We start from the raw sequence: 27,165 nt of genomic DNA, 5'->3' as shown, positions 1-27,165 counted from the left end.
TTTGAAGTGGATTCTTAAATAGGAAAATGCAATCAAGTTTTCTTTATTCAGAGTCCAGCCTCCTTTGCCAAGGGAAAAGATGGTGCCAACTTGTTCTCCACAGTAGCAGAATATTCATCATCTAGTGATGAACTGGTCAGCAGTGATGAGGATGATATGAATCATACAAGGTTAGCTTTTTTTTTTCTTTTTTTTTTTTTCCTAGTCTTTTAACTATCAGCAAACAAGTTGGGTCAGATCCTCAGCTGAGCACAGCTCTATGGATGTAAGTGCCACTCATTTACACCAACTGAGAATCTGGCCAGTTATATTTTTGATATTGCAGCTTTGCAGAATCACTACAATTATCAGATGATGCATCTCAGATATGCATACTTTTACCAAACTGATCTTAAAGTTACGCATTCTCCTTTAGCTTTCCAGTTCTCCATTGCTGGTTTTGTCAGCATTCTTACCCGTCATTTAAAATGCCTATTTTGCAGAGAAATAATTGCTTGTGCATTATTTGCTATTCCAAATGAAAGGGAAAAGTAAGAGTGATGGGCTCAGCCAGTGATCCAGATTGTTGGGAACTATAAATATAATCCTTGTTCTAGTATCAAGGAACAATATTTCTGATTTGTTTGCAAAGAAACTATCTGTTAATTCATGTTCCAGGATGTTTCCAAAGTGCACCACAGTACCACAAAGCTTTCTGGTACGAGGCTGCTTCTGTTCTAACATACAATAATTACAAACATAATTTTCTCAACCTGTAGGAGGAGATTCACAGATTTTTAACATACTTGGCAGGCTAGTGCTTTGGCCTGTTACCAGTTGTTTCCAGTATGCACATCTATTCTGTCCTGCTCTGAAGACAAAGTTTTCATGCCTGCATGTGCTACTGATTTGTGTTTTACAGTTTTCAAAGCACTGGAGGAAAAATGTTGAAAACTCTCTAGCTTGTTAGCTTTTTTTTTTATATAAGGCCTTATTTTTCTTTAGTGCCCCTCTTCCAGACTGCCCTGTTGTGATCTGAAAAAAGGAAGTTTTTATCAATTGTAGATTAGAGTGCATTGTATACATCAGATAATGGGAAAAAAAAAAAAGGCTTGCTTTGCTGTATAACATTTAACCTATTACTTAATTTTTAGAGTTTTGTGCCTGTCATGCAGTAATAATTCTAAAGTTCCTTGTCACGGTCATTTTAACTACACACAATTCTCTTCTATATCGGAGAGTTACAGGGCTTTTTGTAAAAGGGATTTAACAATATGACCCCCTCCTTCCCCCCCGAGGTTTGCCTTCATATACATAGAGGCATATCTGGAAGTTTTGTGCAATCAAAAGTATCATCTCACCTATTAGCTAAAAACCCAATTTCAGTTGAGCACCATTTCAATTAAATGATAGATCTTCAGGGAAATATGTCCTGATTAATGCTAATTGGATAGAGGAAACTCTAGTGGTCAAAGTGAAATCTGCAGCTAGTAATGAATCTTTTCATGACCTGATAAAGGATCCATTGCCACAGGTGTCAAGAGTTTAAAAACTTTTTCTTTCCTGTCTAATATCGAAGTGCCTGGTCCAAAGCCCAATGAAGTTCATTGGCTTGCATCGGCTTTAGATGAGACACCTAGGCCAGATTCTAACTAGCCATTGAAAATAAGCATATTTCCTTATTCCCAATAGGACAACTAAGAAGCTTTGGTATCTGCTTCTATTCTGGCTGAGAACAGGTGAAAAAGAAAGAGAGAAAGCCACAGCTTGCATAATGTGTCCTCTCTTAGAGTAGGCATACATTGCCAAGGAGCTGAAGGCTATGCCAAATATGGGAAGAAGTTTCTTGTCCCCTTGTCCCAACCCCATTAACTGTACCCAATGTGGAGGATCTGAGGAGACATCTCTGTGCAGGTTTTCAGGGGAGCCAGGGCAGGGGCAGCCATCTTTTGCCATGGGCTGTCCAGCAGAGAAGGTGCGAGTGCTATTTTCTGCTCTGCTTATGTGCCAGATAAAATCAAAATTTCCCCCTTGTTCTTTTAATAAAGGATTTTAATGCATGTGATCTGCACGTGTTAAACTCTCTATATGCTTGCACAGTATATGTGCATGTGTACTGTAGTCATGCATATTTATTCCACTACAGTGAGAACACATCTCCTAGGATAATCCACAATGGTCGAATAACACCAATTCCCCCTAAATCAGAGGATTTCTTGTGGCTCATTTTTGTAGCTCTCATCTCAGCTCTGAAAGTGCACTATTCACATACAAAATTCAAACCCACCCCTCCCCTGGATTTGTATGCAGCTCTTTGCTCACAATTAATAAAAGTGGATTTCAGTTTTCCTTCAGGGCAAGTCCCACTCACCTCCTTCATAAGAACAGCCAACAATTCTCAGCGATCCCTCTGCTCTCCTGTCATGCTTCCTTCCAATTTTATTATGTTTGCAATGGTTTAATTTAATCCTTTCTGCAGAAGCAAATCATTGCCCTTCTTCATGCAGGTGTAGCAATTATTTCCCACCCCACCAACATGCTGCGGGAGGAGTTGGGTGGGTTATAGGTTTATTAAATGGACAGGTTATACATATTTTGTCTAATCTACTGCAATTTTCTTTTCTATTGGGGCAAACTCAGATAGCACATGCATACCTTTTTGTGATTAGCATGGTTACTACTCTTCAGGGTCTCGTTCAGTTCTTCCTGGGGGATTTAGGGTTATTGTTGCCATGGGACATTAACATCCACTAGTACGAACTTGCAGGGATAGGCTCAATGACTGCTCTGTATGGAGGCACAGGTTTAAGGCTTGTAGTCCATACCTGGCATCTAAGCTTCAATGGGATGGAAGGTTTCATATCTACTAGCGGCCCTCTGTGTGATTTTTAGGGCAGTAAACTGCAGTTGGATCAAAGGGTAGCCTATGGTGAGGATGATCGGCCATGGCCAACTTTGCTGTACAAATATATGTTTTCCCCATTTGTTTCTTTAGTGTTATTTCCTATTTTTTTAGTAATAATTGCAGCCTTTGGACAAATATTCACTAGTGTGGGAGATGTTTTCCTTTGGAAGTGGAAGAGTGGGCAAAGTACATAGTCAAGCCTGTCTGAAGTGATTACTCCATGGATCAAATATCAATTGCCTAATTGAAGTGGTGTCTGAAAAAAATTATATTGGAGTCCCTGGGGAAAATATAAAGTAATCACTTGGTATTTGGGTGGTGGAGGGGGGTGGCCTATTGCAAATCGTGTTACTTTCAGCATAAAGTCTATGTAGATGTGTACACAAGCTAATCAACTTGCTCCTGTACAAAAATAGCAAAGTGTACCAGCTACTGTTAATTCAGCAGAGTTAGTTTATCTTAGAATGCGAGTGTCTTGTTTTTACCTGGATTTGGAACGTTCATTAATTGGAGTTTGTTACCAGGCAACTGCTAAGTAATGGAATGGCAGATTTTTCAAGGACAAGAGTTCCAGATGGAATTGAACTGAAACCCCAAAGCACCATAATAGAACAGAAGGTAATTTGGCCATTTGAAGGTGGGGGCAGAGGGAAGGCTATGGGGAGTCAAATTACCTATCATGGCTAATGTACATGATAAACGTTATTTCCATTTCTTCAGCAGTCACTCATTTACTGTAAAGTTTTGATCTGCAATTTCAAATTACAGCTACAAATATTTAAAAGATTTTTTAAAACCATTTCAGGTTTTGTGCCTTCCTATAAATCCACTTATGGTTAGGTACCAAATCGTGGCTCTTTATTTGTCTTTCTTACTTACTGAGTGGAATAGAGTCTCGAATTTACAGATTTGTTAAAGGACCTAAATAACACAATGCTATCAATTATCATAGTACAGAATTTGGGTCCAGATTTTTTACCCACTTTATAATATTTATAATTTAGGGAGAAATATCCTCTCACTGTTTAAAACATTACCCAATGAAAAATACTTTCATTCCTAGGAATTTAAAAAGTCACAAAGGACCCCCACAAAACCAGTATGTTGTGTTCTCATGCTTCATCTTCTGGCTCAGCCCCAACTGCATTAACTAGCAAACAGTTTTCCCCGAGTGCAGAGGACTTTCCTGTTCATATGCCTGGTAATCCTGGTGCACGAGAAAAGAAAGCAAACAAAATAGAACCATACTCTCCATTACTGCCTTGAAAACACAAAGTAATAATAATATTACTGGAGTACCTGTAGAGTACTTGTAGAGCACCTGTTATCCACGGACCTTGAAGCACTTGACAAACATAAATGAATTCATTCTCATTTCACAAATGGTGACGATGAGTCACAGAGAGAGTGAGTGACTTGCCCAAGGTGATACAGGCAAACCGTGACAGCCAACACGAGTGTGCAGGTTCCCAGACCCCAAGCCTGAGCCTCAATCACAACAGAATCCTTCTTCCCTTGGAAAGAAATCAAACGTTGGTTCGCCAATGGAAAAAGCAACAGATCGGTAGGGAAAGAACTCCTCGTATCATGCAGCAGAGGCAGGATAACAAATTACAGAAATGTAAGGCCGGAAGAGACCTTGAAAAGTCACCCCTTGGGCTGAGGCAGGGCCAAGTAAACCTAGATCATACCTGACAGGTGTTGGTCCAACCTGTTCTTAAAAATTTCCAGTGATGCGGATTCTACAACCTCCCTTGGAAGCCTATTCCAGAGTTTAACTGCCCTTATAGTTAGACAGCTCTTCCTAAAATCTAACTTAAATCTCCCTTGCTGCAGATTAAGCCCATTACTTCTTGTGCTACCTGAGTGACATGGAGAACAATTGATCATCATTCTTGTTATAACAGCCTTTAACATATTTGAAGACTATTATCAGGTCCCCGCTTCAGTCATCTTTTCTCAAGATTAAACGTGCCCAGTTTTTTTAATCTTTCCTCGTCAGTCAGGTTTTCCATACCTTTTATCTTTTTTTTTTTTTTTTTTTTTTGCTCTCCTTTGGACTCACTCCAATTTGTCCACATCTTGCCTAAAGTCTGAAGCCCAGAATTGGACACAGTAGCCTGGCTGCGGCCTCACCAGTGCTGAGTAGAGAGAGACAATTGCCTCCCATGTCTTACATACAAAACACTGTTAATACACCCCGGAATATTAACCTAATGGCAAGTTTAAAAAAAAAAAAAAGTAGAATAAAAAAGGCTTCATCACATCCCTTTAATTTCCAATTAGTTACTTGGCTTTTAAATGGCAAACAGCTTCTATTTAGAATTCACTGCTTGTCATCAGATATATTGGCCAGCATTCACAAAGGCTTAGTTACTTCTGTGGGTTGTTTATCAATCGGCAACCCACACAGACTGCTGCTTCTGATTCAGCCAGCCATAAAGAATGTTCTTTTTTTTGCTTTAGTATAACTCAATGGGAAATTTCTAATGTAACACTTAGCATCCCATTGTTTCCTACAGCACCTATGATCCTCAAATACCATCCTTCCCCTTGATCCTCCACAATAGACAGATCCTTCTGCACTGCACTCACCGTCTAGAACATGTATCCGTACCTCAATGTCCCTATACAAATCCCGTCTCAAGATCCATCTCTCTCTCCCTGGCCGATGGCTCCTAGCTCTGCTTTCCCTAAGTTTAGTTATTTTCCCTGAAATTTGGCCATTGTACACAACGTCCTCTGCCTTACCACATCCACAGATGCTACTTGTGTGATGTCTTATAATCCACCTAATTGACATGTATTTACCTATACAATTGTCTGTGATCCTATTAAGGAAGGTTACAGTACAAAAATGCACTGTATTGGTAAGACTGGTCTTAGGCTTCCCAGTCTTTACACTGTCCCATCACTGAATGCGATTATTCTGCAATTAAATGTTACGACTACAGTAAGTGAAAGTTTTAATGACGAGGACCGTAATGAGGCATGGTCTGAGCAGAAGGCTGGGAATCAAGGAACTCATGAGTTCTGATCCAAGCTCTGATGCCGACTCCACCTGTGCTCTGGAGCAAATCATTTCATTTCTGGGCCTCATTTCTCTCCCTGAATGATAATACATCCTTACCTACCACTTGGGGTGGGTGAAGATTTACTAATTAATTAATGAAAGCTATTTTGTAAATAAGGAGCATTATTGATGTTGCTTAAATGCTTGCCACACGTTAGCACATCAGAGCACCGTCATTTTAGTTTTAATATTTTTGTAGGGTTGACATTTGTGCCATGAGCTGATTTTCTTCAACCAATGTACCACATACAGTACTGTGCCTCCCCACACCACCCCAACAGTACTTACTGTCCTAACTTGCTAGGGCTACACAATGAAACAAGTATGTTGTGATGAACTTAACTTCCCAATCTGTTCTCATGTGCAGGATCATATTGCAGGGAAACCAAGCTGTAGCACCCAGGAAGGACTCTGGAGCATACACAGCCAGAACTATCTCCTGCCAGATCTCCTACAGCAAAGCCAAATGTCGGACTCCACAGTGAACCAGCAGAAAGTTACACAGAATAGTCAAGGACCTCAGAAGAAATCTGTAAATAATAAGCGTCAAATAATAATATAGCTTCAAACTGTGTTGATTAGATTCATTGCAGTAGCACTTTCCTCCAGCCCTTCCTTTTCCCCTACACAGGCGCCAAAGGTTGATGTTAATCCCATGGTTCACGTCTCTTTATGAAGAAACAAGTCTCTCAAAGAGAAGAGCTCTTTGGTCCTCTTGTTTCTCAAAGAGGCTTGATCCAGGGGCCAATAGAAAGTCTTGGGCCCTCTAACCCTATCTCTACTTCCTCTCCTGTTCTCCATCTGTTCCTCATCTCTCTGTGCCCCCTCCCTTACCCTTTACTCCCTGCTTTTCCCCTTCTTTTCCCCCCTACGCAAACAAACAAACAATGTTGAAGGGTTTCTTGCACTTTTTCCCATGGTGCGGGACTGCTGGCAATGCTCTTAGATGTCTGCCGTCAGCCCTGTCCTAGGGTGTGACTTTAGCTACTCATCCTCTCTCTGCTTTGCCTATGATGCAAATCAGCAGCATCAAAGGAACATCACCAATACTGCCAACACAGGGGTTTGTCTTAAGGGAATGCAAGGAATCCCACTACAGGTGCAAAGAAGTAATAACTCTCTCAAGGGACAGGTCTTTAAAACAGCCCTGGTTGCTGCAACAGCATCCTCCTTGATGCAGAGAGATTTGAATAATGCCCTGCTTCAAATCAGACAGCAGGGAGTGATCTAAGAGCAAGGTGCTTGTTACTCTTTCTCTTGCCCTAGGGACCAGTTACTTCACTTCTGTGCTATATCTCGTCATGACTCTCTGCTCAGGCTACCTGCATTGTGGTTCAATTCGTACCACAAACGTGTGCTTCAGAATTGTTGCTCATATCTAATTATGTCACGTACAGTTTCATATACACCTCAGAGGCCTTTCTAGATACCAACACTGATGCGTAATGTCTGTCGCTCTATCAACTTCCGAAGTGAAAACCGACCTTCTTTTTCATTGTAGACATCAAGTACAGAAAGTACGCCCTCAAAAGGCAGTTCATCCTCTACAGCATCCTTTACTTCATTCATAGATCCTAGACTGCTACAAATCTCACCTCCCAGCAGTCCAGTTGGGCCAACTTGTAGCTCTCGTGAGTATGATTACTCTTATTATAAATGCATCATGCCTGGCTCTTTTGTGAAAAGCACCGGCCTTAATTCTTGGAAATTAAGATTGTAATTTTCTGCTGACTTTTTGAAACTCTAAATCCACGTTAATAGTGTTGGATTTCACTGCACCGCTTCTGCCCATGTTCCTGATGAAGTGCACACTACTCTGTTATTGTGTGAGCCCAATGTATATTCATGAATCCATCAGAAACTCGGCAGACATATGGTTCTGCCTCATGCTACGTTAAGTTTTGCAGAGATTATTCCCTAGGTGTTGAAACATGTAGCTTTCTGGAGTTGCTTTCAAATTGCAATAAACAAGTCATATGTGAGGTGTGACCAAACACTTACATCTCTCCTGACTCCTTATGTCTTTTCTTCCAGCATCTAGCCCCCGACCAGAGCCAGTTAGGAGAGAGAATGCAAGGAAAGGCTCTGTTGTCAATGTCAACCCGACAAATATCCGGCCACAGAGTGACAGTCCGGAAATTCGCAAATACAAGAAGAAATTTAATTCAGAGATCCTGTGTGCTGCTCTGTGGGGTAAGCTTAGAAATAGATGGGCAAGTGTATAATTAGACAATAGGGACAGCATATTTCTGATAGCATAGGCTATGCTAAGAGTTTGCATTTGTAGGGCATTCCAAGTGACTCATTGACTATTTACCTACGGCAGCACTCAAATGAAGCCACCTTAGAGGCGGAAGGTGACTGCCAGATAAATCATCGTTGCAGAACATTCTGTGGAACAGGGTAGGAGGACGTTTTAGTGAGGGCACCAAATTAAAATCTTTCTCACAGAAAGAGCCAAGAGATTATAATGCCCTCCCAGCGCATGGGGACCTGCGTTTTTAAGGCCTTGCCAGAAAGATTCCCACACAGTAAGCTGGCCAATATTTAATATATCTTCCTTAGTTGAATGAAGTGCTGAGTTGACTGTGCCAAGCTTTGCCAAATTATCCTTCAGGTTGTAGGGAGTGGAGATAATTCCACACCTGAAGCCGAATGGGTTAAGCCATCCCCTCACATGTACTAGAGTCTTTCCATTCCATAGAGTCTTCCTACGGGAATCTTCTCTAGACGCTAAAACAGATCAAGACATCAATTCTACAAGAGGCTTAACTCCCTCAACTTCCACTGGTTTCTCAAGAGGTACTCAGCACCTTGCAGGATCAGCCACTTACAGAGAGCCTCAGTTGGTATAAATCAGCACAGATTTATTGACTCCGGTGGCACTACGCCAGTTTAGCCCAGTTGTGGCCCTGGCCCCTATTTCTTAGCGCCTTAATTCTCAAATTGTTTGAATCATCCATCTGTTTCATAAGACGAAAAAAGATGAGCTCTGTGGTGCTGACATAATATTTACCTCCAGTCAGTTTGAGCCTCAGATGGAAAACAAAATAAATGAATGAAATAGGAGAAACGTTATCCAAAGGAAATGCCGATTTACAGTTTACAGCTTCACGGGTTTTGTTTAATGTATGTTTAAAGGAGGCCAAGATTTTAAATTAAGAACAAAGCAGTGTAGCAAAGTCTGTAATTATATGTACATGGAGATTGAACAACGCCAGGTCCTCATCGGAGCATTGCCTGTATAAACAACAGTTTCGTGCAGTGTGATACCTTATGCTGTTTTATTTCCACTAGAATTTACTGATTAGGAACCTTACCAATCATGCCAGCCCAACAGACTCCCCATCCAGTGGATGTCAGTTCATGTCAGCAACCCATTGGAGCCTTTACTCCTTGGGAATAATTAGATTTCAGGTGGATTCACTCCATTCATTTGGCATTCAAAGGCATCTTTATAAAACACAGAAAATTTCACTCCTGAATAAAGTACTTCCTAGCATCATTTGTTTCTTTTCTATTGTGCCATATACTTGGTACTGTTACCCGTCATTGAATTTGAGGTTGGAAGGTGATTCATAGATTTTAAGGTTAGAAGGGACCATTTGACTGTCTAATCTGACCTCCTGCATGACATGGGAGCATTACTGGTGTTGGCGATTTTGCAATATTCAAAATCCACTTTTGGGGTTACAAAACCAGTTTGAGTTCACAAAGCATTTGCCATGTAGTTTAAATCCACATTGACTTCAGTGGGACTGCTCATGCTTAAAGTCAACGTGTGCTTAAGTACTTTGCTGGATTGGGGCCTTATTGCATTGTGAAGCAGTGAGAATTTTTTAATTCTCTTTTCAAGAGATCATCTGCACAGTGACAGAGAAGGTATCAGAGGCAGTTAAGATAAGGAAGTCCAAAGCAGAATCAGTTATAGAAAAGCAATTAATGTTGAAATGTGCCATGACTCAGTAGACGATTTACAGTGATTTTTATTCATTAACAGGAGTAAATTTACTGGTGGGGACAGAGAACGGGTTGTGGCTGCTGGACCGAAGTGGACAAGGAAGGGTTTACTCGCTGATCACAAGGAGGCGATTCCAGCAAATGGATGTTCTGGAAGGACTCAATGTGCTAATTACCATCTCAGGTTTGTTCAGTATCTAAAAGTATCTGACCCACTGTGGGGCTGGAAGCAATGATAAAGAGGAATTAGATTATTAATTAGGTTACAGACTTTCCTCTTGTAGGATAATTCAGGACAGTTATTTATATTAATAGGACAGCAGTCTTTGGCTCTCCGACATTTGCATCCTCATTCCAAATTCAGATGTGACCTGAGATATGTCATTCTGTGCTTAATGTGTAAAATGGCTTGTGGGATATAAAAGCGTGTTGGATCCTTAAAACTGACTGGTTCCCATCACTTCTTTACTTCTTAGGAAGTCTGTATTTGGTTAATTGTTTAGACAAGATGGGAGCATCGCTCTAAGCAGGTTTCCATGAAAAACATTGTTAAATCACATCGCTGTATGGCTGACGAGGGAAAACCAGTAATGTGGGGCACTGCTCTGCCAGTGCTGAGGTCCTCAGCTCCCATTGACTGCAGTGGCAACTGAGGATGCTCAATACCTCATAGGATCTGAGCCCTAGATGGACAAGATTGAAGTGGCTTCTATTTATGCACAGGTTGGACACAGTACATTTGGCATAGCGGAAGCCTCTGCTTCCTGGATTACCTCATTCTGACTTTCCACGGGATGCAGCATCCATCTTGAGCCATTCTGTTGAATCTAGATTGCTGTTTGCCTTATACAGTATACGTCTAAAAACAAAATTAAAAAGACTTCCTGAGGGGGAATCACGAAATAAATACCTCCCCAACAGGAGGTAAATACCTCCCCAAAAGACAATAGGTGCCTACAATAAAGGCTGCCAATTAATTGGAATTGAAGAAACTTCTCCATCCACCATGGTTGTTTCCAGACAATAGCTGTAATCCTCCCTTCAGCTTGGTGTGACAGATGTCAGGTGTTCTGCTCTCCCATCCTGCATGGATCTAGGGGCAGCCATTCTGCGGGTGTAAGGGAAAACATTTGTGTAACGTCTGACCATTAGGAAAAAAGAACAAAATACAGGTGTGCAAGAGCCACAATACAACTGGCGTGTCAGTCCCATGTCAGTCATCAGCACCAAATAGGGTCTCCTCTTCTGCACTGCTGGCCTCATTTCTCACAGGACTTAGCTGAAACGACACAAGCCTTTTTGCACTTTAGGTCATTACAATCCCAGAGGCTGAATCCATGAGATTTTGTACTGCTGTGAATTAAAATGTGATGCTTCTCTTTCTGATCTACACACGTCAGGCAAAAAGAACAAGCTGAGGGTGTATTATTTATCATGGCTGAGAAACAAGATTTTGCGCAACGACCCGGAGGTGGAGAAGCGACAAGGCTGGGTGTCCGTGGGAGACCTGGAAGGCTGCGTGCACTACAAAGTTGGTGAGTCTCGTTAGCCTCTTTCCCAGGCATCGCTATGCAGTCCTCCTTTCCCATCTGATCACACACGTTGCCCACACTTGCCTTCACCCTTATTGAACAATTATACCTGGGCTTGTTCGTTTCTGAGCTTTCTTCAAACCTGCCTGCAGTACATCATGGATGCTCCGCTCCCTTTGATTCCAAATCCTCCCCCCTTTGCTGCCATTACCAGCAGGGCATACTGCGAGGATTTGCTGCGAAGGCTGGCTGAACTGGAAGGTAGGACGCTTCTGTTGCTCAGTCAGTGATTCCAACATTTTGTGATTGGCTAGCATCCTCGTAAATGTTAGTGACATGTTTCACCTCCATCATACCAGTCTCCTCTTGTGGCCCTGGGTACCTGTGGGGTAACAGTATCAATGAGGTGCCTACAGATGATTGATCGGGTTGGGTGTCTCACAATCCGTTCCTTTCTTTATGTTGTATAAGCCTTAAATATATATGTCAGTCATAATCAAGTTTACAATAAAATGCAGTTGTGACCATAGTAGCTGAAATATCTGGCTTTTATTCAGCTTCTGGATAGAATACCCTTGAAGATAAACACCAGCATATGTGACAGTCATTATTACTTTAGCACTTAAGACATTTCAGTGATGAATGCTGTAGTAGAACATAAAATAGAACACAAAAAGATGCTATATTACAGCCATGTTTTCCCAAGCAATATAGCAAAAGAGTGGGTGGTGCGTGGATGGGTGGGACGGCAAGCTTTTTGCCTTATACTCTGTTTTATTGCTTTGCTTTTACAACACAGTGCTTTAAAATTGGCATAGTTAAGGTTGGAATCAGAGAGAGGAAGATAAATAGATCTGTGTGAACCTGTAGTTATTTTCTTTTGTAATTGCATTGTAGTGCAACTGCATTTATATCAACTCTAATAACTTATTTTTAGGTTTTATAAAGAAAAGTGTGCATAAATGTAAATGTACACTTATGGGCATGAGACAGAAAGATTCTTAAGTAATTTGACAAAATGGTCATACAAAAGACTCTCCCTGAGCCATAGAAATTAACATCTGGAGAACCCCCTGCAAACCTCAGACAAAAAGCCTCTCTGAACAAATGCACTTTGAAATTTCCAGTTTACCAAAACATGGTTATGTCTGCGGGAGTTGTACAAATACCCTTGGACTTTGCAGACTGTGCCCCCTTTCAAACTGGCTTCTCAGCTTTGACCTTCAACCAAAATGCAATGTATTCCTCTCTCACAGTATCAGATAAACATGGATTTACTCTCTTACTTTGCTGCTTTGGAAGAGCAGCTCCTATTATTTCACTATTTGCAAATCCTTGCATATTCTGACCTTTGCCCATATGGGCACTTTTCCTGTAGAGAGGAAGAAAAGGCTGTTTTTTATTTACTCTGCCTCGGTTGGCCTTTCTCATCAGTATACCATCCTTGTCCAACCCCACCCCTTCACCAAGTTGCCATTATGTGTTGTGCAAGTGTGATTTGTTCCTGTACCAGTGGCATGTGCTGAGCACATCCTTACTCCACAAAAATGATCCTTAGCTAAATTGTGTAACACCTGCATCTTTTTAGAGAACCTGGCTGTATATTTGCCACACAGACACTGAATGTAAAACGAGGCAGGAATGTGTAGGAATGTAACACCCTTGCATTCTGTTCTATTTCCAAGGAAAACGCTTGTGTCTGGCAGAATTAAAACAAAACATACAAAAAAGCTGTCATTTTCGGTGCACAGCTCTGCATTCACTGTTCATAATCCCAACAGGAGCTTAACCAACTCAAAGAAATGGCTCATCTCTGAAATGCTCATTCAGCTCAAAACACGGGGAGGCCCTGGCCACCCGTATGCGTGGGGATTTAATTGCCACAGCACATGCTGAGATGAGAATCAAGCCTTTAGAGTTCTGCTTGGGAGCTCAGCAAACTACTCTCCTTCCTTTTGTAGCTTAGAAAATATCACAACCTGCGCATGATAGCATCGCTAAGTAATACTTATGGGAGGTGGTTGTGGGACAGCAAATCCTTTCAAAAAGCAATTGTCTGTGGGAAAGTTTGCAGAGCTGTTGGTGTGGTGGTTTCCCCAGCCTCTAGCAGCGATTTGAGGCCATCTCGTTTGTATGCAGACAAAAGTGGATCAGTAAAGGTGGATGATTGAGACTGTCATGATAGGCGTTTTGTTATGTGTTTGTGCAGCACCTCGATAATGAGCGTGGGGCCCCAGGCTCTCCTACAATATCAATAAGAAACATAACCAAAAGGGTATAGAAATGGTGAGGGCCACTGCCATAAAGTCACAATAGAGCCTTAGCCTCTCTGAGACGAGGGGCAGTGTGAAGACTGTTTCATTAATTTCGGTGTAGTGCTTTGAGACCTGTACAATGAAGGTGCTGTATAATGGTTCAGTTCACTGCCCATTGAAGGTAGTGGAATGACTCCGATAATGGACATTGGATACTCAGGTACAAAGGACTAGGTACAACGTATCACTATTATAATTGTCAAGCATTCATGCCAGAAATCTGACTCTAGAGTTTCTCGTCCAACCCGGGAACAGAAAATTACCATCTGACCTATACGTCTGGACTAAAAAGCTTGACGTCCCATCACCAATGCTGCTAACGAACTGCTTGCAAACACTGCACAGACCTTTCTGTGCCTCAGTTTACCCATCTTTAAAATACCCCCTTTGTAAAGCATTTTAAGCCATAGATAATGGCATAGGCCCAAATTTAGACTTCAGTAATATCATAATTTTGCATTGCTTCCTTCCTCTCCCGTGTCTGTGTAGTGACCCACGTAAGCTCCAATCTTCTCTGCACTTATGCATGTGACTAACTTTACTTACATGCAAAAGTACTTGCAGGACCAGGGCCTTAGACTGAGTGCTTTTCAGGGCACTGACCTGTCTTGATTATATGTAAGATAGCTGGCATGCATTTGGGTGCTAAATAAATAATAAATATTAGTAATAATAAGCATTGGCTGTTACTGAAAGTTATTGAACTGTAGGTTCAGAGTAAAAGAGAGATTCTTTGTAAGTAGTGTTAAATATCAAGGACCAGCTTCTAATACCGTTAGTCATTGAACAGTACTTTACTCCCAAAATAGCCCCACTGAAATTATTGGGTGGGATTAAGGACATCAGAACCTGAACTCAAAGTTTTTTTTGATTCATGTGGGGCCACCTGAAACCTAAATAATTGTTACCTTTGTATTGCAGTGAAATATGAGAGAATCAAATTTCTCGTTATTGCTTTGAAAAACTCCGTGGAGGTGTATGCGTGGGCTCCAAAGCCCTATCACAAATTTATGGCTTTTAAGGTGAGACAGACCTGATGTTGGTTTAAACATATCATTAGCATCTCGTGCTTTATCACCCACCATTTGCTTCAGAGTTTGTGGCTTTGTGTAACATTTTATTTTTAATTTAGAAGTAAACGAGTAAACTTTTTTTTTTTTTTAATTTAGATCATTTTGCTTAGCATGCAAATGCCACATGTCAAATGGTCTCTTAAACATTTCAGACACGGGTTTACTAGCAAGCAACACATTTTTGCAACAGCTTGTCTAAAATATGGGTTTGGACATTTAAACAAATGAACTGCACCAAAAATAAGGGGGGAAAATGCTAAGGGTTGGCTTTTCAAAAGTGCTCAGTATTGGCCCAATACCCTTTAATAATCTGGGGCTTTTAGGGCACCTAAAGGAGTTGGGCACCCAGCCTTTGAGATCAGTGAGAGAGCTCCCATTGACTTCAACCAACACCGAGCACTTTTGGCAATGTAAGCTTAAATTAATACAATTTTCTACTCTGTTGGCCATCGTGCACAGCTGTATAGTTCAGTTTGCATACACTTCAGTAAGGCACTGCCAACAAAATTTAATTTCAAGTATGAGGAAAGAAATACCTAAACCTTTCCTTGAAATAGAGATAATTGTGACACAGAGACTGAGTACATTTTTGTGTTTCATCCAGTCTGAGGGAGTAATAAAAAAATGTACAGTAGAAAGTTGACTGGAGAAGAAGTTTACTCTGGGACAGGAAATTGCATACTCAGATCTTCGATTAATAGAGAAATGAAATAAGAATGCTGAAGTACTAGAAAATGATATGGCTCAGATAAGGGACTAAATTTTGTTTGATTTACACAGCAGTTCATAGACTTAAGTGGAACAAATCACCTGAGTTAGGTAAGCAGATATTTGATAGATGTTAGGACCAAATTCTGCTCTTGTATATAGAAGTCATTGGGATTACAAGTGTAACTGAGAAGAGAATTTGACCCTGTGTCTAGTGTAGGTATGTATTTTTAATAGACTGGCTCTTTACAATATACATTAGAAGTGATAATTTCCTTAAGTATATAATTAATATATATAATGAATATATCATTGAATGTACTAATTCACAATCAACCAGGGTCAGGATATAAAATGCTGCCTGTGAATATCTTTACAGCTCCAGTATCTTTTGAGATTTTGGTATGTTTATCATCACACCTCCTTCTGTTATTCTTTTACACTACTCAGTAACTTGCACCTTTTGATTGAAAAAGAAAAATAACAAGATTCCGTTTTAAAACAGGAGCAGGGACCCTGATGTAAATGTGACATATAATACATTTAACCATCCAGTTTTTGAGTTCTAATAAATATTGAAAAAGATCCTATTTGTAAATGTAAAAAGAAAAAAACCCAGAAACCAACAACTCAGTTAGCAGTTATTATATTCATGTGTTTATAATTTCATCTTACTTTTCTCTTTCCAGTCATTCACTTCACTTCATCACAAACCACTGTCAGTTGACCTGACAGTTGAAAATGGACAAAGATTAAAAGTGATCTATGGCTCACTAGTGGGATTTCACGCTATCGATGTGGACTCCGGGTCTGTGTATGACCTGTACTTGCCAACACATGTAAGATGTTACTTCCTAAAGCTGAAATAATTGAATCATTTCCATATTTATTCCTCATGGCTACAGGTTAATGGTGATTAGATGAGTATTTTGGATCTAGGTTGTCTTCTAAGAACATGGATAATTTAGGTAGCCAACAAAATGTTATTGTTCAAACACTTTAGAAGCTCCAATGTTCAGTTCTATCTATTTCCTTTCCCTGATTTAGAGTTACTGCCCCTACTGATATGATCAAAGATTGATTTTTAATATATATACTACTGTTTATTTTACTGGGGCATTCAGTAGGTTTGTGACTGAATTTAAGACATGCAACGAGAATGCAGTATCTAGAACTGCTGTGTTAGTTTGGGTCTTTTTTTAACAGTTGTTCAGTATGTTTTTGAGCATTGATAAGAAATATGCTATAACTGAAACCTGAAATTTGGTCCTGGTCACAAAGGACGTCATAGGAATTTATAAAAATAAGTCATTTTGATCTTTTGGAGGAAAGTCACCATTGTACTAAAAAGAATACAAATTTATCAAGCGGGAGAATCTAGGTATATTCTGATTCTCTGTCAGATGGGTGACTTAAGCCCCAGTCCTGCATACAGTTAGGTATATACATAACTTTGCACCCATGAGCAGTCCCATTGACTTCTCACATGAGTAAAATTATGCTCGTATACAAGTGATTACAGATCAGGGCCTCACTTTGTAAAATGGTATTTGCCTTTTAATCATGCCACCACAGAGTCTGAAATCCTTGTTCAAATATGTTCACTGGCCTCCTTAATGCTGAGCACTGTCCATTAAATATACCTGGGAAATTTAAAAGAAGTCTTACTGAGCCCTAAGTATTTACTCAAAAGTTCCCAAAACAAAGCTGACATAGAGATGTACAAGTGTTACCAGATCACAGCTGTTTAACCTATAGGTAGATCACTTAAATGCACATATCTTTCCTCTTACAGAACCGTATGTGTGTGTGTATGTTTATCACAAAACACACTCGTGAATGCCTAGAGTGACCACTTAAAAATCCACTCATATAAACTCAATTCACAGAACTAAACAGTTTTCACTATTAAAAGTTATGACACATTCTTAACATCCACTGGTTTGATTTTGTCCCAAATGAGGCGATACTTGGACAATCTCAGCTAGTTGCAGTTTTGCATCGGTAGAGAAGACGACGATTGTAATGCTGGGGTAATGCCCAACGTGCAGAAGAACATACGCTTTAACAGAAGATTGATAGAGCTGAGGTCAAAGGAAGTAGTGCATGGAGCTAACCACAATGAGATTGAAAGACACAATTTTGAGTATTTTAAGAAGCTTAAACCCTCCCACGCTGACTCTTGCCAAAGGAAGAAAGACGTTCAAGGGACCATTCAAGATGGAAGTCCATTCTGTGTGCCACCTCTACTAGATCATGGCCATGTGAATCTGCTGCCACTGCTGGATCAGCACAAAAAAACCCAAAAAACCCTGCCAGAAGTGACCAAAGGGCCTGGTTCTAGCCAGTGTGGTGTTTTTGTTTTGTTGTTAATCTTTTTAGTGACGATGGCTGCACACTGAAGCAGTAGATTCAGACACCTACAGAAGTTTGGGAAATTGGAACACAAATGGCTTCTAAGGCTCCAGTCCTTCGATGGGTTCCATGCCTGTGGGCCCTTGTGCTCACAGGGTCCACTAGTATGGATTTCAGGGCAAGGCTGGGGCCTAACTCCAAAATGGGCCAGACCAAATCCCCTGAACTTTGGGAAACCAGCCCTATGGCAGCTTATCTCTGGAAACCCACGTAAAGACCACCCCAACAATTAGCACCCACTGAACTATGCCAAAGCAGTTTTTCCAGCAGCCACCATACTGTTAATTTTGTAAACTTATTTCATTAAAATGTAACTCATGTAGATACTTAGATATTGAAAACAATGTTTCATCTTGCAGCTAGTAGCTTCATTGATTATGGCACCATTCAAAGTTCACACCAATTTACACAACTAAGCAGGATTGCCCGCACACTGTATGTGTAATTTGGTTGGTAAGCATGCCAAATGATTTCTTGTCAAAGAGATCATTAGTGTAATTACCACAAAAGATAAAAGGTAAGGGGAAAGGTGAACCTTTTTAAAGGTTTTAGTTTTGCAGAACACTTCAGATATAATGATGTACATCAGGAAAGATATTTCCCAGGTGAACGCCCTGAATATGGGGCACCTGTAGAAGGGCTGTGACTCCATTTGTGTGCACTCTTCCACTAGAAGTCAGCATGTGCTAAAAATTCTTTTTCCCTTGAGAGTGTTGGATCAGAAATAAATGTGCTGCTACAGTGGGCTGTATCTCTTAGGGTGTTTTGTTATTTTAGGGATTGCCTGATAGACGATAATTATCTCGAGGAGGCTTTCAGTGTTGGCAGCCCAGACTTACTCTAATCTAACAGACTGAATTTAGACACGCTTGCTTTCTGTACCCACTTTGCCCTGTTCTCTCTCTGTCTTGTCTGCTTCAATTGCTCATGAGAATACCAAGGCAACGCATTAAAATTGCTCTCCGACTCTGGATACCTATTTTAGTGTTACGGATAGTAGTTGCGGAGACACGGACTCAAGTGGTTGACTTGAGTGTATTCAGTTTGGCAAGTACAGCTTCTGTGCTTTCTTTTCTGTTCATTGTGCCGTTTTAGTTTGCATAAATGTATTGGGTTGAGAAAGAAAGATATGTGTGTTACTGGCTTGTGAAAAATAACACGACGCTCCACTTGTCTATCTCTTCCTGTGAAAATGCTGTTTGCTGGGCTATTTCATTTGTTTAGATAAAAGGAAAAGATCCTGTTACTGTTTTAGAAATGCTTAGTTATTGTTTTGTTTTATATCTGAAAGTACCTTCCATAAAAACTCACCTACATAGCTGTATGCTTCTTATAAATCCCTTCTCACTTGGGAAGTGTGTTGGCAGTTGAGAGAGAGATTCTGGAACCCATACTGCTGTTTGAATATTTTGTTGTGTGCAATGCATCATTCCTGTGGAGTAAGTGTAAAATGTACACCCAAAGGTATTTAAAGTAGCACTTTGTATGTTTAAGGACCAGTGTATGCGAAGTAGAGATGCTTGCATTTGGAAAGCTCTGGTGATGCTTTCAAACTACCCTAAATATTGTTTCATCATAAGTGCCAATGAATCATTGTTGTAGCTCATAAGTTATGCTAGGTCTGTATCACAGAAAATGGAAGCGTTGGGTTGCTAGAATAGGGAAGACGAGTAAGTTGTCCCCTATCGTCTTCTAAAATCATCTTTGAATTAAAGTACTGCTCACATTCCTTCTGTCACTTTATATAATACAAGCATTTCATGAACAAGCCAGTAAATCTCATTGTATCTCAGATGCTGCTTGTCTTCTTTCAAATAAGAAATACTTGTAAATATAAAGTGAAATATTGAACAGTGACTTCTATACAAACCTAGTATAATAATATCTAAAAGGGGGGAAATATAATAGCCCATTTCCAAGGTTAGCTAGCAAAATATACAGCCCATTTTAAATCAGGTATTTACTTTCTGAGAGCTGTGAGTCAATTGTTTTTATTACTCTGCCGAGCTACTTAGATGTGGTCATTAAAATTGCAGTCCATTTTCTGATATAAATCTTAGTAAAATATGATTCCAGATCCAGGGGTCTATTCACCCACATGCCATTATCATCCTCCCCAATACCAGTGGAATGGAACTTCTACTCACCTATGAAGACGAAGGAGTCTACATTAATATATATGGGCACTTCACAAAGGAAACTGTTTTACAGTGGGGAGAAATGCCAGCATCTGTAGGTGAGTATGAAAATCAGCACTGTGTTGACTGTAAGATCCTGTTGTATGAAGACTGAGTTCGTTATTAGGTTTGTGTCCACCTGAAAGGAGTTGTGTGGCATATCATGCAATTTCTGAGCAAAACAGACCTCTAATGAGCAGATAGATGTACATGTATTTCTGTATGTGCTTTAGAAAATCAATTATTATAAAAGGGTCTCTGCATTTCTTTGTATTCATTTTGTGGTGTTTATTCCATAAAGGGTTTACTGCACAGCCAGATTTTGTATAGTAGGAGGCAGGCCTTCCAATATGTACATTCTTGGGTCTGGTAACCACTTTAGTGGGTTACAAAGGGATGAAAAAGTGCTGCTGTTTCCTACTTTGAATCTTTCGTATTCCAGTGTTTTGTATAGAAATTCGCAATGTGTAGAAAGTACAGTAATTCTATAAACATAACAGTCTATCAAATGGTCCTTTATTTTTATCATCCTCCATTCAGAGTACAACAGATCAGATATAGCTCTAGATAGGCTGTCTGACTATCCATATTTTCATCTGGCCTCATAAATGCTGAAAAGGAGGGTCTGATTATTTTTCATCAGGATTGTTTTTTTCACTTCAGTTTCCAATTGTTAATGTTGTAACTGAGAACAAAGGAAACCCACATCTAGCAGGTTTTTGCATTTGTAAATTTCACCTGATTCTTTGGTTTTTTATTTCTGTGAATTCTTATTTTTCTTCATCCTTTTTATTTTTTTAAAGTCATAAGCAACTCTTAGCAAAACTATCCTAACAATTTGGCAGCAGTTCGCTGCAGGCCACAATGAGAGACTGAGCATATAGACCCTAAGTCTTTTCTGATTTATACTGGTGTAAATCTGGAGTTACTCCAGTAAGTCGGTAAAATTGCACCTGAGTAAAACCAAGATAAGCGAGAGACCCATATTTTCTAGCGGGCTTCCAGCCACTCTTGAAAGCATGTGACCCACCTCTGTCTTGAACTCAGGCACGTTCATGGTACCATATTTGCTGTACTGCCCCATAGCTCTGAGCAGCAAAATCACTTTAAAAATCATTTTAAGAATAGGTTCACTTTTGTATGTACTAAGGACGTCCACACTAAAAAGTTAGGTCAATCCTGCTACATTGCTCAGGGGTGTGAAAAATCCACGTAGTTAAACCAACCTAACCCTGGGTGTCGACAGCGCAAGGTCGATGGAAGAATTCTTCCATCTCTTGGCGAGAAGGAGAACCTTGCGCATCACTGTAGTAAGTGTCTACACTGAAGCGTTGCATTGGGGCGGCTGCAACTTTCTCGTGAAGACATCGCCTTATGGGTATGGAAAAACCATATGCCTGACCAAATCCGCTATGCCAACAAACTCCCCCAGTGTAGACACAGCTATACCAACAGACTAGGTACTGTACCTTCCTTCTCCTCTGACAAATGGTATCTCTTCGCTTTTCAACCCAAATCTCGAGCTGTAGGGTAAAATTAAAACATGTCAAGTACATGCTCCTCTATGCCGTATTAATGTTTAATGCCATAGTAGGACATATTGAGCCCCTACATTCCTCAAGCTAACGTCAGTAGCACAGTACAAAACAATCACTGATAAACGAACCATTACCCAGTGTGGTTAGGAAAAGAAAAATTCTCTCTGGGAGTAATTGGAAACTGGATTGCAAAATGGGTTGCAAGGACAGAGGAGCCTGCAGGAAGCATATGATGCCATGGAAAGTATATTTCTTTAGCGTGAATAGGAGCAGCATGCTCTTAAGAAGGGCATAACATTACAGTTTAAAAAGCAATCGTAATGTTTTCTCCAAAGTAATGTTGGGGCATATATAATCAGCTTCAATATTTAAGCCCTCTTTTCTTCTTCCTATGAATGCTCCATTGCTTTGCACTCATTTTTCCCTTTGGGAAGCAACAGAATTTTAAAACTGGCTTCATTTACCTTCCCGTGCTGGCAAACATGGTCCCAGATCTTGTCTCTAATGATTTTTAAAGCATGGATGAACGTGTAGCTATTATGAGATTGTCTGATTGTATTACTTTAATACGTGGTAAGTGCCAGCAGAGTGCTTGGCTCGGTATAAAACACAGTCCTTGTCCCGAGGTGTTTCCGTTTAGGAGATGAACAAAGATAAGACAGAATTACAGAGGGAGCCCCGGAGGCAGAAAATACAGGGTGATATATAAGGAATTAAGGGCTTTGTTACCTTGAGCTTCAGAAAAGAAGTTGCAGAAAGGTTTGCGTACACGACAACTCGTAAGGCATGCTTGGAAATGCGGAGTTTGTGACTTTGGGCACCTGTAGTCATCAACAAGAATATTCCCGGCTAATCCGGAGTTAGAGGGAGATTTTCCGAAGCTCAAAGAACAGTCAGTGAGAGTTGTGCTCCTAACTACATGTTGTGCCTTTACAAATCCCCGTCGCTTAAAGCGGTGAGTCAGAGAATCCGCAGAAACGTGCTGGTGGTTTGTAAAGATCTCCTGTGCACTGGGCGGCTTTGTCGCAGATAGGGATTCAAGGCAGATCCCCCCTGGATGTAAATGGAAATCTGTGGAGCTAAACAGATTTATACCAGCTGGAGACCTGGCCCTTCGTGCTAGTGAAACGGCAGCTGACATTTCTTCAAGATGTTTGCTGTGCAATAGAATGGGGATGCGCCAACTTTTGCATAGGGTGGATAGCATCATAATAAAAAGATAGTCTTGGGGCTATTTCCCTTCCCAGTCATGATCGCAGGAAAGTATTTGAATGGATTTTTAATTATTGTTAATGGAGCCGGGAACAGCAAGGAGAACACAGCTCTGCAGACAAACCGTGCAGTCTATCCTTGGAAGGAAAGCATTCTCTCTCTCTCTCTATTCCCCTTCCGCTGGCCAGGGCTCAGCCACTAGCCTCCAAACAGCCCTTTCCATCATCACTTCAATAAGTCCACCTTGAAGCCACTGCACTTCCAATATTACCGCTGAATCATTGTCTGAACACTCTTGACTATCCCAGCACAGGGCGTTTTGGAGCAGAAATTGTCAATCATAACAAATTGGACAGCGATCTTGCCATGTGGCACCAGATGTTCCACTTGTGATTGGAGTCAAAGTTCATTTAGAGGCAAACTGGACCCAGACCTTTACTTCCAGTTCAAACCAAACCTTAACTTTGGGGTTGTCAAAGAGCCCCATTTAGTATTTTCTTGCAAGTGCACGTTTCCCACCAATGCTCACTCATATTCTTGTTCCTCTGAAATTCTTGGCTCAGGCCAAAAGCATTAAAATCTTATTGAGAGAAGCTCAGGATATCACATCTCTTGCTTGGCCAAAACTAGGAGGAACTTGCAAGTTTCACAAGAAATCCTGTTCCCTTGAAACTTCCAGGCTTAGCTAGGTTCTGACAACAATCCGTGTGAACTATTTTGTGAAGTTAAGTTATAACTTCATAATGGGAAAACTTGGGTTTCCAGAAATAAGCTGCCAGAGGTGAAAGGCTTGTGTGTTAATTCAGGGTTCTAGCTAGCCATCACTCGCTTGAGTCTCAATATATGTTCTCATTTCTTAACGAAATGATTTTGGATGGTAAACTTCCCTAATCTGTTAGCATGTCGTAAGTGATTGAGAAAGGTGGCAAATTCTTGCAATATAATTGACAGATTTAGGGCAGGAATAGTAAAAATAGCAGCCTCTTGTAGTCTTTAAGGTGGGACCTGGATGGCCAATCCACAGATTAATCAGAAATTGGAATGAGGAAATGCAAATCCAGTGGGAAATAAAATTGTAGAGCTACTCTATATTTAATCAGTGAGATATTTCAGATATGTAGTGCTAAACACAAACAGAGATATCGTGTTTTCTTTATATAACACACGACCTTAATAAAGGTACAGGAAACATGAAGTTAATAGGATTCAGGGAACCTTTGTCCTTTCGTTTCGTAAAGAATTATTAAAAGCATCAATTTTTTTTTGAGGGGGGGGCGGGGGGGGGGCTGGATGTCCTTTCTCAGGTGCATTTAGGAAGCGGAAATGATGCTGATGCAGAGAAATGGAAAACTCTAGCCAAAGCATCTTAAAATGACATTGCAACACACTTTATTGGTTCATGAAATAATTGCAGCCCAGTTCGTGCAAAGAAGTCCTCTGCCCATTTCAGAATGATTCTTACTGTCCTTAAGAATACGACTGCGTGGACCTCATTTCTGTACCCATAGTGCAACCTCAAAATTACCTGGGCTCTGTTTATACACACTCAAGTATTGACTGAGGAATGAGCAGCTACTATGAGCCTAGAAGCTTGGAATGTAGATACATAGATATTTATACATGTTTTAAAGTCTTATTGAAAACACACTATGTTGTGTGTAACTTTGTTTTGGTAGGGACACGCTGCATATCAGAGCATGTGCACCTTAGCTCCTGTCCAGTGCAACCTAACCAGGATGTATATCAGAAGAGCATTTTCCTTCCCTAGGTAGTTTCTTAAATAATCTGAGTTGGTCCCAATGTGACTTCACCCAGCATTTAATTTCTTTCAAGGGCCTCTTTTTCAGTTAGACACGCTTAGTCCTCTCTCATTCAGCAACTGCTTGGTGCATACCCTGCACTCAGCCTGTGGCTGGGAAGCAAACTATCCTTTTCAGGAGCAGCATGTCCCTCCGACTTCTAGCGTGTCAGAGAATGACCAGGTTTTACCCATCTCACCAGAGACTGTACCCACTGCGACATCGCTCACTTTCTCTGGGCCACGGGCAGTGACATTGAATGCAGCTCTAGCCTCAGAGCGATCATTTACAACTGCTGGGCTGGACATGACGTAACTGCACAGCATAGGCAGAGTCCATAGGATCTGCAGCCACAGACACTGCAGTGAAAGGAAGCACGGAGCAGTGGCTAGAGTGCTAGCCTGGCACTTGAGAAACCTGGGTTTATCCCTGCTTGGCCACAGGCTTCATGTGTGACCTTGGGCAACTCACTCTCTGGGCCTCAGTATCCCCATCTGTGAAATGGAAACTTGGCTGCCTCACAGGGGGTTTGTGAGGATAAATATGTTCAAGTCTGTGAGGTGCTCAGATAATATAGTGATGGGGACATACTAGTACCTTAGATAGCTATAAATTCACTCCTGATCACTGAATACCATTCTTTGTCCTGACCCTAGATGGAGGTGAGGCAAGAGTAGGAATAAGAGTCCTGAACTCCCTACACCAGTCCTCGGGCATAGCTAGATCTCTCTTCAGGGCGCGACCAAATCTCCTTCCGTCCCACCGAGCAAGCACCAGTAATTGCCTGGGAATTCAGTTCCAGGCTGAGCCAGCTATGGGACCGAGCTTCATCACACCACAGAACGTTGCAGGCAATTTTCCCCTCCTCTCTCAACAAACATTTTTCCCTTTGATTGTCTAAAAAATATTGCACATTTTTCCAAATAAGTGGGAAAGAAGTGAAGATCCCCATTCCACGGGGAGGAGGAGGTCTTCCCAGGCCACTGCTTTTGTCGCTTTTGGGACAGCAGTGGTCATCGAAAAGCATATTCAGTTAAGATCTACATAAACGCTAGATGTTGACCCTTTTTACTCTGAGCAAAGTTGTCACTGCTCCTTGTCCTTGCTGATGTTCATGCCATTTGTGCATTTGCCTAAAGTAGCTCTCCCACGTGCTTGTACAAAAGCCAGCCTCCGTACGTTTTCTTCAGTGAGTTTAAAGTGCACATTGACTCATTCCATAATTGAAATGACCTGGTCAAAGCAGTGTAAATGCTTTTTTGCTCCTAAAGTGGGCTTTTGATATCTTGATGCAGACATGCAGAAGTGGAGTCAGAAACTCTCACTGCATACTGTATATATTTAGTTTGTTAATTTCAGACTTCCTGTTCTAAACCACTCAGAAAAAGGAAGTTGTAACAACATAAAATTATTGGGCCTGATTCTGATCTCATGGACATGGGCGTAAATCAGGCGTGATTCTGTTGAAGCCAGTGGAGTAAAACCAGTGTGAGATCAGAATCAGCACCATTGGGTATGGAGGATATAAAAGTAAAGGGCACAGATATCAAAGAAAGGAAAGGAAATTGTACTAACCCTGGGCCTGCTTCTGATTTCAGTTATACTTACGTCATTCACATTCCAGTAGAATATAATATTGGTCGTAGACCATAAATGGAAACTTTATTTTGTAGGCAATGGCTCAGAGCATGGTATCAGTTTCAGTCCACTGAAGTTAATGAATCTACACTGGCTGAATAGATGGCCCTATAATTTCTTTCACTTCTTCTTATGTCCCAGACCCGCTTTCCATTTGAAGCAGATGTTTCCTTTGATTGGGGCTGAGTGACATATCCTCAGCTTAACGTTAATGCTGCACTGCAGATGATTTTGTGTAAGGCACACCACTCAGGTGTTCCCTTCTCTCCTTTAGACCATGCCTCTCAGCTCCACAATCTATTAGGGCCCTGATTCTGATCTGAGTCACCTGGTTTAAATCACGGGTCGGTCCACTGATGTCACGCTGTTTACGCTGTTGTAAAATGGTGTAAGAGGAACTACAATTCACTCACAAATATAGATGTCTTTCAGAGGTCAGCAGCCAGGAGCACAGATGGCTAACAAAGATCATTTTAGTTACAGATGGCCAGCACCACAATACACAGGTAGAGACTTGCGGAACCCCAGTCAGGGTTTTGCATGTCCCTGGCGTTTGGGAAAGAATTTCTCTGTTCCACCACAGAGATAGGTTTGATGCTATTGGTACTTTGATTGAAACGTGCCTATATCAATTGACAAATTTAAGTTCTCAGGTACGTTGACTTGCCAGGAAAAGTTCAGTGGGTTGATTTAAAGAAGGGGCCTGGTACATCTCCTTACATTGTGCCTCCATTGTACAATACTTTGGGGGAGGAAATCGGGTCTCGCATGAACATGATAGTAAGTAGGGCTGTGTCCAATCATCCAAGAATTCTTATCTTACATGATTTGGAGGTTATAA

General features: G+C 40.9%; 1 protein-coding gene across 2 annotated transcripts in view; it reads left to right on the top strand.

The window, feature by feature from the left end:
• Positions 1 to 27,165, top strand: part of NRK (Nik related kinase) — a 124,729-nt gene that overhangs the window by 85,667 nt on the left and 11,897 nt on the right. For both annotated transcript variants that reach the window (XM_067548146.1, XM_067548145.1), the window contains 10 exons: positions 52 to 170; positions 3,409 to 3,502; positions 6,325 to 6,489; positions 7,459 to 7,588; positions 7,992 to 8,150; positions 9,958 to 10,101; positions 11,318 to 11,452; positions 14,686 to 14,786; positions 16,235 to 16,384; positions 20,037 to 20,196. In XM_067548146.1, coding sequence (XP_067404247.1) covers positions 52 to 170; positions 3,409 to 3,502; positions 6,325 to 6,489; positions 7,459 to 7,588; positions 7,992 to 8,150; positions 9,958 to 10,101; positions 11,318 to 11,452; positions 14,686 to 14,786; positions 16,235 to 16,384; positions 20,037 to 20,196 — 1,357 coding nt within the window. The remainder of the gene's footprint in view (positions 1 to 51; positions 171 to 3,408; positions 3,503 to 6,324; positions 6,490 to 7,458; positions 7,589 to 7,991; positions 8,151 to 9,957; positions 10,102 to 11,317; positions 11,453 to 14,685; positions 14,787 to 16,234; positions 16,385 to 20,036; positions 20,197 to 27,165) is intronic.

Source organism: Emydura macquarii, unplaced genomic scaffold (assembly GCF_026122565.2).
Source record: "Emydura macquarii macquarii isolate MOO-44397 ecotype Brisbane River unplaced genomic scaffold, CSIRO-AGI_Emac_v2 contig_1253, whole genome shotgun sequence".
Lineage (NCBI taxonomy): Eukaryota > Metazoa > Chordata > Testudines > Chelidae > Emydura > Emydura macquarii.
This window is presented reverse-complemented; position numbering and strand designations above follow the sequence as displayed.